The sequence below is a fragment of the Orcinus orca genome, chromosome 20, assembly GCF_937001465.1.
Source record: "Orcinus orca chromosome 20, mOrcOrc1.1, whole genome shotgun sequence".
Taxonomy (NCBI): Eukaryota; Metazoa; Chordata; class Mammalia; order Artiodactyla; family Delphinidae; genus Orcinus; species Orcinus orca.
In genome coordinates, this window is record NC_064578.1 from 12,372,041 (window position 1) to 12,386,465 (window position 14,425).

At 61.8% G+C, this 14,425-nt stretch overlaps 1 protein-coding gene across 7 annotated transcripts in view; it reads left to right on the forward strand.

Annotated features, from left to right (window-relative positions):
• BCAR1 (BCAR1 scaffold protein, Cas family member) overlaps positions 1 to 14,425 on the forward strand; it is a 35,310-nt gene that overhangs the window by 16,247 nt on the left and 4,638 nt on the right. For 5 of the 7 annotated variants that reach the window (XM_004273280.3, XM_033434374.2, XM_004273279.3 and 2 more), the window contains 4 exons: positions 5,989 to 6,600; positions 11,706 to 11,867; positions 12,045 to 12,161; positions 13,050 to 14,147. In XM_004273280.3, coding sequence (XP_004273328.1) covers positions 5,989 to 6,600; positions 11,706 to 11,867; positions 12,045 to 12,161; positions 13,050 to 14,147 — 1,989 coding nt within the window. Of the gene's footprint in view, positions 1 to 273; positions 681 to 5,988; positions 6,601 to 11,705; positions 11,868 to 12,044; positions 12,162 to 13,049; positions 14,148 to 14,425 lie in introns of those variants that run through there. The other 2 variants (XM_033434376.2, XM_033434378.2) reach the window with 2 other exon arrangements.

Below are 14,425 nucleotides of genomic sequence, written 5' to 3' on the forward strand. Positions count from 1 at the left end.
GGGCACAAGTGAGCAGCGGTTGTGGGTGTAGACCGCCACTTGGGCACACGTACGTCGGGCCTGTATCCAGTGGCCACAGGGGCTCCTTGGGACAAGCAACCAGAATACCCCAGAAATAAACTTGGCCCAGGTTTGAGATGGTTCTTTGTATGAAGAGAACTAGAGTTTCCCTAGTGACTGCTGTGTGTGGGGCTCTGTGCCTGGGGCTGGGGTGTATGTCAGGGTGGGGGACAGGGAGGGATGGAAAAGCCCTGTGAAATTTCCACTCCTGGCTTCCATGGACCTAAGCAGTACCCCGGGAGCCACCCAGCTGCACTTTGTCATACAGCAGATCTGCCTCTGCCACTTCCTGACCATAACCCTGGCGAGTCAAGTGTCTGTTGTGCACCTCAGTCTCTCCATCCGTAGGTGGAGGCAATCACAGTGTCTCACAGGGTTGAAAGAGATAATTGAGGTACGTAGAAGAGCCCTGTCTCTCACTGCCGGCGTTATCGTCATCATTGTGAACTGTCAGTCTCCCCACCACCAGGTAGCACCGTCCCGCAGAGTCGGGGTTTGGGGATACCCAGAGCACATCCAGGGCTCTCCGGGGCAGCAGACCGAGGGAGAACCCGTCAGATGGCCGCTGACACGTGCCCGCTGGCGGCCAAGGCCCAGCTGCTCCGTGTCTGAGGGCCCGGGTGAGTCTGGCGCACACGACGAGGGCCATTCTCAGACCCGGCAGGGCCGTGGGGCAGCCCTCTCAGCTCCCGTGTGCAACAGCCAGGGTGTTCTGGGCGGGCCTGGCAGGCCGCTGCCTGGGGGGTGTTGGCGTTGGGCAGGGGGCTCTCCTCTGTCCCCTCCCTCTGGGGTGAGTGAGCCCAAAGGGCCTTTCCTGGCTTTCTCAGGCGTGGCCACGCGGCTCCCAGGGAGGGCAGGGCACCACCTTCCGCAAGGGGGGCTTTTGCCTGAACCCGCCCATCCAGCAGCCCCACGCTCAGCCCTGCTCTGGGCCAGGCCTGGCGTGCCTGTGCAGCGGAGGGACGTTCCCTGCTCAAGCAGACAGGCCCCTCCCATCCTGGGCGCCCGGGTTGGGGGCACGAAGTGGGCAGTAACAAGAGGTGTTGATCAGCACTTCGAGGTGGGGACAGTGAGGTGTGGGTGCCCGGGGAGGGATGTGGGAGCTTTCTTGGCGGGGTGGGGGGGTGACACCCAAGTCACGTCCTGAAGGAGGAGTAGGACACAGCGAGAGGTTTCCTAGGGTCGCGGGTGAGGCGGCCAGAGACTCGGGCGAGTCAGCAGCAGTCTCCGTGGTGCCTTGGACCCAGGTGGCTGGCAGAGTTGGCCTGGACTGCGATGGTGCCCTGGTGGTGTGCCCCTCCCAGAGATCACAGCTGTGTCCTCTTGTGAGCTTGGGGGAAGCACTTGATGGGCCCAACAGTGAGGAAGGCTGGAAAGCCAGGTTCTGGGTAGACTGACCCCGCTCTTCCAAGCTGGGACAAGACACTGGGCCCTGGGGAGCATGTCCAGAGCAGGAATGCTCAGGTGGTGTGGGTTTTGCCTTATCCTGCCATGGGATGCCACCATTTGGACGGCATGGACTGAGCTCTCCCTGCAGCATCCCAAGGCACCCTGCAGTGTGACCGGCCCAGCCTGCCTGCCGGTCCAGGGCCACAACCCTGTCTCCCCTCCAGCCTTTCCCTATTTCAGTGTCTTGGCTCATGCCTGCCCTCTGCCCACATGCCCTTCCCTGGCTGGTTTCATGGTCGCCTAGTTTTCGGTCTTCATGAGTCATCTGAAATGTCCTCCTTGGGGGAGGCCACCTCTGACCATCCTATGTGTAGTGGCCCTGTTGCACATGCCACATTTCCCCCTGCCCTGGCAAATCGTTTTGTGTCTGCCTGCCCTGCTGGGATGCAAGCCCCGTGCAGACAAGGGCCTGGTCGACCTAGGCTTGCACCGTCTTGCAGGGCCTGGCCCAGCACCTGGCAGAGGGCAGATGCCAGGTGAATCTTTTATTAAACAAAAGAACTTCCCTATGAAACCAGGATTGTCACCTTAACACAAGGGATCTGGGTGCTCAGAGAGGCTAAGGGACTTGCCCAAGGTCCCCAGCAGTGGGAGGGAGAGCCAGGCCCAGGTCTGGTCTTAGCTGCTGCTCAGCACTGGAGGGAGAAGTGTGTCAGGAGCAGCTGGAGAGGCTTAGGGGCCCAAAGGGGCGGGTGCTTGGCCAGCTGGAGCTCTGCGGCGCCAGCAGTGCCCAGGACTGCGGAGAGCCTGCCTTGGGGGCTCGGCGGGGGGAGGGGGCACCAGCTGACGCAGGCAGAGGAGCTCCTGGTGCCAGGCGCCTGGTGCCACGTGCCCACCCTGAGAGGTGCTTCCCAGCCTGGCTCTGGCCTCCCCGGACTATACAGTTGCAGTTGGAATTGGCCTTGACTGCTCATCGAGCTCATACCCAGGAGGTGAGAGCTGGCCACCCTGGGCACGAGAGGCCCCGGTAGCTCCCTGGGCAGCTCTCCTGGGTCCAGGGGACCCTCCCTCCACCCCCTTCCCCCTCCCGCTGGACCTTGCCCTTGGCAGAGCTCTCCAGCCTCCCTGAGAGCCCAGCCCTGCCCAGCAGGGCCTGGCCGAAGCCCCTCTGCCAGCCTTCCTCTAAGAGGTGAGGGGCCTCTGAGGGGCATTCCCCTCTGTCTGCACCCTGCCCCCTTTGACTGGGCTGGAGGGGAATTTTCCTGTGACTCACTCTGCTGGCACTTCCTGTGGTCACCAGGGCAGGGGCTGAGGGGACCCAGAGGGGTGGCTCTGTGTTCTGGGGTCATTGGGGGAGGGTGGGTTGGGTGTCCCGCCCCCCTGACGGGGTGTGATTCCCTGAGCAGGCTGCAGACCATATTTGGGAAACTTGCTTTTCCTGCAGGCAGCCTGGGGATGGGACCCATGAGTCCAGTGGGCAGCAGGGCAGCCCCCGCCCCATCTGCTCCTCCTGGGGCTTTGGCCTCTGACCTGCTTCGGCCCTGTCCGTCCCATCCTGCCTTGGAGCCTAGGAGGTAGTCCACTGTTTTCTTTTTCAGGGTGTATATTTTTTCAACCCCCAAACCAAGAAATGCTCATTAAATACAAATTGAAAATTTCTGAGAAGCAGGAAGAAAAAGCATCCCCCATTGTCTCAAACATTACCCTCTCCCCAGTTGTTAAGTTCAAGTGACATTTTATTGAGGACTCATTTATACCTCAGTGCAGTGATAACCGTCCTGACTGGTGTGGACAGTGTTGGCGCCGCCAGTAGTTCCGAGGGCCCTTGCCCTGGCTCTCACCTTGGTGCAGGGTGAATTCGCTTGCTCTGCTCTCTGTGCGCTGCCTGCCTGGGCTGGCTTCTCCCCTGGGCCTTGTCCCTCCTGGCTCCCAGCTTTCTGGCCTCTGGGTCCTTCTGAGCTGCCCTGGAGGAGTGGGCTTCCCGCCAGTGCGCCCCCGAGTCTGAGCGTGCAGTCCTGGGCCTGGAGCACGCACTGCCTGCCCCGGCTTCCCCCGTGGGCTGCCGTCCCCCTTGATGGTGTTCCGTCCTCTTCCCTAATCCTCACTGTGACGGGCAGGGGAGACAGAGTTCAGAGGGGCTCCTTCCGGCTCCTGATGCTGGTGTGGAGGTGGGCCCTCCTAGACTTGGGTGAGGCCTCACCCCGACTTCTCTCTGCCCCGAGTTGGAATCCAGGGGATGAGACCCGAACCCAGGTCCCATTTCCGAGTCAGATCTAGACCAGGCTCTGCATCTTCAGTCCCCAGGAGACTCAGAGGAGGGCGACCAGAGCTGAGGCCTGGCTGGTGGGGCCGGTGCCCAGCTGGCCTGGCACTGTCCTCTCCACAGGCCTGGCCTTCCCACCCAGGCACCTGCTTTGCTCCTGCCCTCTGCTGGACTCACCTTGGCCCTCTGGCTGGGGCCCCCCTGTGCTATCTCTGGGGCCAGACTGAGCCCTCACCCGCGCAAGCAGCAGAGGCCAAGGACTGAAAATGTGGGGCCTGTCCACCCGGTTCTCTGTCCCCGGTGAGGTTCTGGGCCTTGCCGGCACAGTGCCTGCCAATGCTGGGGTCCTCCTGTCTGTCCCCACAGCCTCGCCAAGGCCTGCACAGGCTGCTGGGCTACTGGGCCTCTGCACGGAGCATGTGTCCCGGCTCCAGGAGGGTTTGCCGACTCACGGAACCCATAGCAGCGGTTCTGGGGTGCCTGTGAGAATTAACAGGAGAACTGCAGGAGTAAAGCGCAGGGCTGGGCGTGGGGTGCTGTCCTTCTGTGGCCGTCCTCAGTCTATATGGGACGGCTTCCTTGTTTTGCTTTATTCTCCCCATTTATTCCTGATGCCTGTCTCATTCCCGTCCCTCTTCCAGAAGCACCCATGCAAATGTAATGTGTCTGGAATCTGCCCTTGGACAAGTGTCTGTGAAAAATACATAGAGTTCTTTTGTAGGTATTCGTAACATTTACGTAAAGCGTTCTGGGCTGTAGATCTCCTGTTTGTTCCTCTGACTCGGGAGGGTGTGGCTGGTATTCCTCACCAGACACCTGGGCACCTGCTGGAGCACAGAGCAGAGTCGCAGGTCTGTCCCGCTTTGCTGGCTGGATCCCTGAACGTCCTTTGTGGCCATCTTGGCCATTCTGGTCTCCCGTTCAGAAAACTCTTCATATTTTATTGGTTTTCTGTTGGTGTTCTTGTTTTTTCCTCGCTTGTTTGTAGGAGAACCTCCAGATTCTAGATCAGAGACTCTTGTCATTTGGTGGCCTGTCACCCTGTCAGCTTTCTGTTGTTCCCCCACCCAGCTGAAACTGTTCACTTTGATGAGGTTGAATCCATCTCTTTGTTTCTGTTGTTGTTACCTTATGTTTTGTGCTTTTTGTGGTCTTTTTTTCTAGGGTTTTGTTTATAATTTTTTTCCACCTCAAGGTCACAGAAATATTCTCCCACAATTCTTTTCTTTTATCAGCTCTAAGGTTATAACTTTCACATGTAGGTGTTTGATTACCGTTTGTTTATAACATGAGGCAAAGCGTCCCAATTGACTTTTCTTCCTATGGTGAGTGAGTTTTCCTGGTAGCATCTCGGTTACAGTCCTGCCCCCATCATCGCTGCGTGATTCCCAGCCGCTGCTGCCTGTCCTGCTTAGGGATTGGAGTTGTGGCCTGTCCTCACGGCAGGAAGGAAGTGCCTCTTTGCATTTCATTTTCAGAATTGACCTGCTTATTTGTGGACCTCTATTCCTCTGCTTAATTCTAGAAGGATTTTTTTCCTTTGGTTGAATTCCTCCAAAAAAAAAAAATGTTCGGCTGGCATTTTTATTGCAGTTGTAACTTATTAAGCAAGCTTGGCCCAGTTGTTACATTTTCTCCTCTGGAGTCTTTGCTTCATTAACTCCTGGATAACTTGTAGTTTCTGTTATCTGGTGACATCTTTTCTGTGAGGTTCCCTCCTCAGCACTGTTGATTCTTCTTGTTTGTTGGAATCTGTATGTAGATGACATATGGTCTGCAGATGATGACTGTTCTGTCCCTGTGTGTCCCCTCCCCACTCTCTGGTCTTTTCCTCCTGGCTGATTGCACTGGTGGGGCAGCAGGGAGTTGAGTTGAAGCTGGGAGGGTGTGCATCCTGTTTTCTCCCCAGGACGTGGTGGCCATTATTGTCATTATCGCTGCCTTCCCCAGCATTAGGTCCAGCTTATAGCGTGACTCCGGGAGTATTTTTTAGAGTATCTTGAGTACCATCCTGGAGTGCAGGTGATGGCTGTGGTCAAGAGGATTTTGAGACACTATCCAGGCTCATTGGAAAAACTGCCGGGATCAGCTGGGCCTTTCCGCCAGGGGCAGCGGGGGCAGAGGCGTGGGGATCTCGCCAAACCCTACTTAGTTCCTTTCTCGGTGCCAAGGCCAGGTGCCTCCCCAGTCCTGGAGGGGGTGGGAGCTGGGCGGGACGCCGAGCCCCCAGCGCACGTCCTCCTGCCCTCACGCCCACCTGTGTCCTCTTCCCCCAGAACGTGCTGGCCAAAGCCCTCTACGACAATGTGGCCGAGTCCCCAGATGAGCTCTCCTTCCGCAAGGGCGACATCATGACGGTGCTAGAGCGGGACACGCAGGGCCTAGATGGCTGGTGGCTCTGCTCGCTGCACGGGCGCCAAGGCATCGTGCCCGGGAACCGCCTCAAGATCCTGGTGGGCATGCATGACAAGAAGCCCGTGGGGCCCGGCCCCGGCCCGCCCGCCAGCTCGGCCCTGCCTCAGCCCAGCCTCCACCCCCCGGCAGCCCAGTACACACCCATGCTGCCTGCCACGTACCAGCCCCAGCCGGACAGTGTCTACCTGGTGCCCACCCCCAGCAAGACTCAGCAAGGCCTCTACCAAGCCCCTGGGCCCAGCCCCCAGTTCCAGTCTCCCCCGGCCAAGCAGACAGCCACATTCTCCAAGCAGATGCCCCATCACCCGTTTCCCAGCCCCGCCCCAGACCTTTACCAGGTGCCCCCGGGGCCTGGCAGCCCTGCCCAGGACATCTACCAGGTGCCGCCTTCCGCTGGGATAGGACACGACATCTACCAGGTCCCCCCATCCATGGATGCACGGAGCTGGGAGGGGACGAAGCCACCAGCCAAGGTAAGGCCTCCCTGGGTGGCCAGGCAGCCCTCCTGGTGGGTTTTGGCTGGGCCCAGTTTTTGGATGCAGCAGGGCCCGGCCAGGCACCCTTGCTTGGGACCTCCGGGACTCCAGCAGCGGCTCCGCGTTTGGTCTGGGGTCGAGGGGGGAGGTGAGTGTCTGGGGAATGTGTTTATATGTCTGCTGACGTGGGTGTGAGCAGCCCGAGAGGAGACACCGAGCTGGCCGTGGACCGTGAGGTGGCCTTCAGCTGACAAGCCCCAGTGGAAGGGTGTCGGCAGCAGAGGACACAGCCTGTCAAAGACTGTTGTGGCAGGTGGGGCCTGACCACGGAGGCCTGAGCAGCAGCTGGGAACGGACCCCCAGGGGCCTGGAACCTTCGTGAGGGCGGAGGGTGTTGGGTAGGAGTGACCTGCCCAACCACATCCTGGTGAAGCCATTCTGCCCAGAGGGGAGGGTGCAGGGAGCCCAGGAAAGGGGAGCTGGGAGGCACCTGAAGGGGAGAAACGGAGTATGGAGCACAGGGCCGCAGTTGGGCCAGAGTGGCTGGAAACCCAGAAGATTGGACTGGATGACAGAGTCATTTCTCTCTCACGTAGCACGGCTGGGGGTGAGCGGTGTGGCGCTGGTGGCACCTCCGAGACTGTCGGAGCCTGTGGTTCCTCCTGGAGCGCCGGCGGTGGAGGGCAGGTCCTCCGTCTTCTTGCTCTGCCGCCTCGTCACGGGGCTCGCGGGCCAGAACAGTGGCCGTGTGAGTTCCAGCCGGCAGAGAAGGGAGGAAGGGACAAAGGGGCGAGGCCAGCCAACGCGTGCCCAGGGGCTCCCACGGTCCCGCTGTGGGTGCAGCTCATCTAGATCCACACGCACCCAACCCTCTCCTCTCCTGGGCCGTGTTTGTGGGCGCCTGCAGGGTGCCCTGCTCGTGACTCCTAAACCGCGGGGAGGACACTGCCTGCGGGATTGTAGGGTCACCGTGAAAGGGGCTCTTGTTCAAGTCCCTTGTGGGCTGTTACCAGTGGGAGGCTGGGCGGGGGGCAAGGCTCTGAGCCCAGCACCTCAGCTCCACACAGACCTGCGTATGTGTCCTCACACCCAGGGCTGTCTGCCTAGGAAGGAGGCAGGACTGGAGAGTGCATGTCTAGTGTCTGAGGACACTCACCGCGTGGCGCTGAGCCTCTCCTCAGAGCCTGCCCAGGGGTCAGATGCCAGCTGGGCAGCGGTTCAGCATGCAGTGTTGCCCTGCCCCGCCACAGGCAGAGCTTGGAGCGGGAGACCTGGACACAGGTCATTGGCTGGCTCAGGGTGGGGCTCCATGGACACTGGCCACCAGGGGACTCTGGGTCACTGACTCCACTTCCCTACCTGCTCCTTCAACCGCCTGGCCAGAGACAGGCCAGTGGCAGAAGTGAGCCATGCTGGACTGGGATAGCCCAGACTGGGTAGCTCCCAAGATGGCTTTGGGGGAGGAGGAGTGACCGGTGGTTAGCCTTGGGACAGGCCATAGGCCATCCTTCTGCGCCCATGCCCACACACAGCTCACATTGTGCACACTCCCCAGGGAGGCATGCCCTTCCCCTTTCCATCCTCTCCTTTCCTGAGTCCAGGCAGCTCCAAGGCCAGGACAGGCCCTGGAAGCCCTGTGGCCCAGGAAGCAGCAGTGAGGCCTTTACTCCGGGCTGTGGATTTGAGCCCACGTTTTGGTCATTGGTACTGTTTCCCTCCCATACGAGGGGCTTTGCTCTCAGACTGCTTCTGAGCTCACCTGGCTGGTGCGTGCTCTGCACATGCCCACTGGTGGGGTTGCCCAGGCCCTGTGTCCCTGAGGACCCAGACCGGGCTGATGGCCCCAGGAGGAAAGCTCTGTGTGCTGGGACCTGGTTGCCCTCCCCTGAGAAGCCTCATGGCTCCTGGCCTGGGCAGTCTCCATCGCGGCTGCTTTTGTGTTATGGTCCATGGAAGTGTGCTTGCTTGTCACGGGAACGTGTAATGTATGAGGAGGCCTGGAGGTGAGCTTCCCCAGTCAAGACGGGATCGCTGGGGGATTTCAGCATGTTTTGTCTAGCGTGTTCCCTATTCATCTTTCACAGATTTGTACACATACTTTTGCATTTTGAGGTTGTAAATCCAACGTCAGATATCAGAAGCATTTTGGGTCCCTGAGCGTGATCATGACGATCACCACTGGTTTTGCTGGGTCGCCCCTTCTGCTGCGGGCAGGCTCCAGGCGGTTTCTAATGGCAGTAAGGCCGTAGATGTCTTGGAGCGTGCATGTGTGCCCACCTTTCAGGCTGTGCTTTCAGAAGCCTGGGCAACTGAGGCCCCTGGTTCCAGGGCTGGAGGTCGGCTCTGCTGAGGGGAAACCCTGCCAAGACCGTGGGGTGGGTGGGTGCGGCCTTGGGTCCAGGAAAGCAGAGGGCAAGTGACAAGGCTGGTGGCCAGGAGGGGTCAGCCTCCTGGAGCCTGGAGCAGGGTGACCCGCGTGGCTGCCGGGGGAAGGTCAGGGCCACACCGGGTGTCAGCACCCTTTGGGGCTGGGCCACGCTTTTAGGTTGCTGAGGGCAGAAGCACGTGGGGCCCCCGGAGGAGGAGGTGTTTTGTGAGGTCACTCTTGGGGGAGCTCTGGGTCAGGGCTGCAGCTGTGCCTGAGGGAACAGCTGTGGCACTGGGTCAGGCTGGGGGAGACGCAGCTCAGATCAGCCTTGTTCCTTCTGGAGGACAGGAGCTTGGGAGGGAGGGGACCCACGTCAGGCGTGTGTCTCCATCTCCCAGGCCCCCCAGCAGTGCTCCGTTTTCCAGAGCAGGAGCCCGAGGCTCTTGGGGGGGGGGCGGGGGGGCAGTGACAGAGCGAGCCGGCCTGGGTCACGAGGGGAGATGCCAGGCGGCCCGGAGGTGGTCAGGGGCCCAGGCAGAAGGCAGCAGGCGGCCTGCCCCGTCCCTGGGGTCTTGGGAGCCTTCAGCCTCCCTTCTCACTCCTGCAGGCGCCCTGATGAGCTGCCCGGCCTGGGTCTGTGTGTCCGCGTGTGCGTCTGTCAGTGGGCATTGTGCGCGTTTTCTCTGCCTCTGCGTGTCTGCCTTCTGCGCCCTCGAGATGTGTGTGTGAGAGAGCTTGTGGGTCTTGGGCTGGGCTCTGTGTCTCCTCCCAGACTCTGGCTTTGTCCCCCAGCCCCAGGGGCTCCAGGTTCTGCTAATGGGGCCCCAGGTGTGGAGCAGGGTGGCCTGTGATTAGCAGGCTCAGCGGCTCTCTGGAGAGTTGGTTTCCCTAACAAGCTTCCCCCCGCTGGTGGCTGCTAACAGAAAACATTTGTTGGCCAGTATGGCTGCCTACTGTCACTGACTCAGCCGCGTGAGTGGCCAGCTGCCCGCGGCCCAGGCCTGGGGTCCGGCCCCAGCGCCCCTCCGCCTGCGCCCCGCCCTCTCTCACCAGCGTCGGGGCGTGGAGAGGGCGGCACACACCCCTCGTCCTGGGCTGGGTCCCCACCTGCCTTCCGAGGCCGGCAGGGCCTGGAGACACCTCAGGCCTCGCCTCAAGGCCCCGCCAACCTGCCACGTCCCGCCAGCCCCCGCCAGCCCCCGCCAGCCCCCGCCCCCCCCCTGCTGTTGGCAGGTTCCAGGGTCTAAAAATAGCTCTGGAGGAGACTCAAGTCTGGGGCTTGAGGAGAGAAATGAGTCTGGGAAGGGCTGCCAGCACCACTCCCAGACACGCCGGGGGTGGGGTGCAGTGGACCTGGAACACCCCCTGGCGGCGCTCACCCCAGCAGCTGACAGGGAGCCAGCCCTGCCGGCCTGCCTGGGAGGCCACTGGGGGCTGCATCAGCAGGAGGCTCTGCGGAGCCCTGGGCTGATCAGAAAGTGATGGTGCCTGCACTTCAGCGGGGTCGTTGCTGCTCCTGGGGTGCCCGGTGTGTGCACACAGTTGGTGCCCTCCAGGGCCCACGGGCCTGCAGAGCTGGCTGTTGGTGTCCTGGGGGCTGCGCAAGGCACGGGATGCAGGGTTCCGGGGGCATGAGCCCCAGGGCAGTCCCTGCCTCCGCCTTGCTGTCCCCAGGGATGTGTGTGGGGGAGCGCCTGAGTCACCACTGTCCCAGACCTCCCATTTGATTAGGGAACAAAAGGCCTTTTTGTCAGAGAAGAGCTGAGCCAGGAGCCTTGTGGAGGAGGTGTACCCTGAGCTGGGTTAGAAGATCCTGCCAGCCCCTCCTACAGGGCTGACCCCTCCCACAGGGCTGGGTGCCCACAGGGAAGGAAGCTGCCCACCCAACACTGCCTGCGAGGGTCTCGCCCTGCACCTCGGGACAGGGGAGGGGCACCGGGGAGGGAAGGGGCTGGCCTCCTCTCTGGGCCAACATCCCCCCACGAAGGCCTTATCCTGTTAGGTGAGGGGTGGTCCCCGTGGCCCCGAGGGTGTGGTGCGGTGGGGAATACAGGTCTTGGTTCTGGTCTTGGTCAGTCCCTCACACCCACACACAACCTGCCAAAACAGCTTCCCTCCTTCCATTTGCGGGAGGGCTGGCCCTGAGGGGCTGGGGGCTTTTGGTGGCCCCATTCTCAGGAATCTCCCCAAGAGCGCTGGGGGGACGAGGAGGGCAGGGCTTGGAGCCCCCAGGCCCTGACTGTCAGGATCTCCTGCAGGCCACCTCCTCTGGGTCCAGCCCGAGGAGGGCACAGCCCACCACTGCCACCGCCATCTGTCCTGGAGCCTGAAGGTGGCTGCTGGGTCATATGGTAGGGACAACCCCTTGCTGGGCAGGCCTCTCGCAGGAGGGTGCAGCTGGAGGTACCATCCAGCAGGGGCGCCTCACTCAAGGGTGGCCCCTTCTCCATCAGCCCACATGTTCTCTCCTCTGGAACCTTCTGGGTCATTCAGCTGTAGAGACCACTTCTGTTTCCTGCCAGAACCAGACGGCTCTAAGCAAATAGTGGGGGTCCTTGTATTCCCCACGTGCTGCATTTCATTGAAGAGAGAGAGGGCAGGGAATACGAAGGGATGCGCACACCCTTGCCTCTGAGCCCACCCTTGGGGAGCCCCGTTACGTATGTCCCGCTCACCTCACGGGGCGGTGGAATCTCTCCAGGGCCGGTGGTGACGGTTGGCTGTCTGCCCCCAGGTGGCGGTGTCCACCCGCGTGGGGCAAGGCTATGTGTTCGAGGCCCCCCAGCCCGAGCAGGACGAGTACGACATCCCACGCCACCTGCTGGCCGCGGGGCCCCAGGACATCTACGACGTGCCCCCTGTTCGGGGGCTGCTTCCCAGCCAGTACGGCCAGGAGGTAGGTGTCCGGGCTGGTGGGCACGGGGAGGGGGGTGCCTCAGCCTGGCCCTGCATGGAGAGCTGGGCTTTCTTGGCCCCAGCCTGGGTGGTCCTGGGGTAGAGCTGCGGGTTTCTGCTCTTTCTGTCCCCTCAGATGGCCCTGGCACTTGTATTACTGCACCTTTTCTGCCCTCAGGTATATGACACGCCCCCCATGGCTGTCAAGGGTCCCAATGGCCGGGACCCATCGCTGGACGTGTATGATGTGCCCCCCAGTGTGGAGAAGGGCCTGCCGCCGTCCAGCCATCATGCGGTAAGCATTTAGGGGATGCTGGGCCCTCACAGGTTGAGGCCCGATCTGTGCATGGGGTTCTGGGTGTGAGTGTGTGTGCGTGCCCTGGGGTGGGGACTCAGGTCTGCAGAGCCGGGGGCATCGAGAGACCTGCCTCCAAACCCCGGCTCTGCCCCTCACTCGCTCTGTGACGGAGGTGGAAACTGAGCCCCTCTGAGTCTCAGCTTCCTCGTCTGTAACAGGGTCCCTCGTAAGGCCTTCTTCAGAAGGTTCTTGAGAGGATCACACAGGATATCAGCAAGGTGACCACAGGACTTATCATCCAAACCAGGATACTTCTGAGAGTGAAAGGAGAATGACAGGATAGTTATGAGGGGGCATCAGGCACAAACCAGGACTGTCCTGGGCGAACCAGGGTGTCGTCACCCTGAATACAGCCTGCACATAGCTCAGCCAGGTACCTGCCACAGAGTAGAGAATACGCACGTGGTGGTGATGGTGATGCTGGTGGTCACGTGGGTGGTGATGGTGGTGACGGTGGTGCTGATGGTGGCGGCAGTAGTGGTATGATAGCTGACCTCTCACTAAGCGTTTGCAGGTACGCAGTGAATTAGCTCACGTAATCCTCACAACAAACCTGTGAGGGAGTTTTCCCATCTTATAGGTGAGCAGACAGGCACAGAGAGGTGGAGTCACTTGCCTTAGGTCTCACAGGTGGTAAGCAGTGGAGCCAGGATTTCGTACCCTGGTCTGGCCCCAGAGTCGGGCTCTCAACCGTAACCTGCATGAATAAGAATCATGACAAATGTGCCCGCTGGGCTGTGTCTGTGTGTGTGGCTGGGTCCTGCCCGTAGGCTCCCGGGTGGGCAGATGGGCTGGCAGCCTTGACTGCTTCTTCTTGGCCCCCAGGTGTACGATGTTCCTCCATCGGTGAGCAAAGACGTGCCCGACGGCCCACTGCTGCGTGAGGAGACCTATGACGTGCCCCCCGCCTTCGCCAAGGCCAAGCCCTTTGACCCGACCCGCCACCCGCTGGTGCTCGCCGCACCCCCTCCGGACTCGCCACCAGCTGAGGACGTGTATGACGTGCCGCCCCCGGCTCCTGACCTCTACGACGTGCCCCCCGGTTTGCGGCGGCCTGGCCCGGGCACCCTCTACGACGTGCCCCGAGAGCGGGTCCTTCCTCCCGAGGCAGCCAACGGCAGCGTGGCCGACGACGGTGTGTACGCGGTGCCCCCCCCTGCCGAGCGAGAGGCCCCGGCCGACACCAAGCGCCTGTCAGCCTCCAGCACGGGCAGCACACGCAGCAGCCAGTCGGCCTCCTCCCTGGAGGCAGCGGTGCCGGGCCGTGAGCCCCTGGAGCTGGAGGTGGCCGTGGAGGCCCTGGCACGGCTACAGCAGGGCGTGAGCGCCACCGTGGCCCACCTCTTGGACCTGGCAGGCAGTGCGGGCGGGTGTGGGGGCTGGCGCAGCACCTCTGAGCCTCAGGAGCCTCCGGCGCAGGACCTGCGGGCTGCCGTGGCCGCCGTCCACGGGGCCGTCCACGAGCTGCTGGAGTTTGCCCGCAGCGCCGTGGGCAATGCCGCCCACACTTCCGACCGCACGCTGCATGCCAAGCTTAGCCGGCAACTGCAGAAGATGGAGGACGTGTACCAGACGCTGGTGGCCCACGGTCAGGCCCTTGACAGTAGCCGGGGAGGCCTGGGGGCCACTCCCGAAGACCTGGACCGCCTGGTGGCCTGCTCGCGGGCTGTGCCCGAGGATGTCAAGCAGCTGGCCTCCTTCTTGCATGGCAACGCCTCGCTGCTCTTCAGACGGACCAAGGCCTCTGTCCCAGGGCCTGAGGGGGGTGGCCCCCTGCACCTCAACCCCATCGACAAGGCCAGCAGCATCCAGTCCCGGCCCCTGCCCTCACCCCCCAAGTTCACCTCCCAGGACTCGCCTGATGGGCAGTACGAGAACAGTGAGGGAGGCTGGATGGAGGATTACGACTACGTCCACCTGCAGGTGGGTGCCCGCTCTGCCCAGGTTCCCTGGGCCCCTGGGGAAGTCCCCTGGTCCTCTCGGGGCTCTGACTTTGCCACCCTGTCGTGGGCACCCTGATTCCCCCCCACAGAGGGCTCCTGTGGCCAAAGGAAGGTGTGGTCCCCAGCAAGACCTTGCTGAGTCCCTGTGCCCTCCTCACTTGGACCTTCCAGGCCATAGGGGTCCCTGGAATCCCATCCTCAGCCTGTCTCAGGCCTTTGGACCCATGTGGCCCTGACATCAGGGATCCTGCAGTGCCA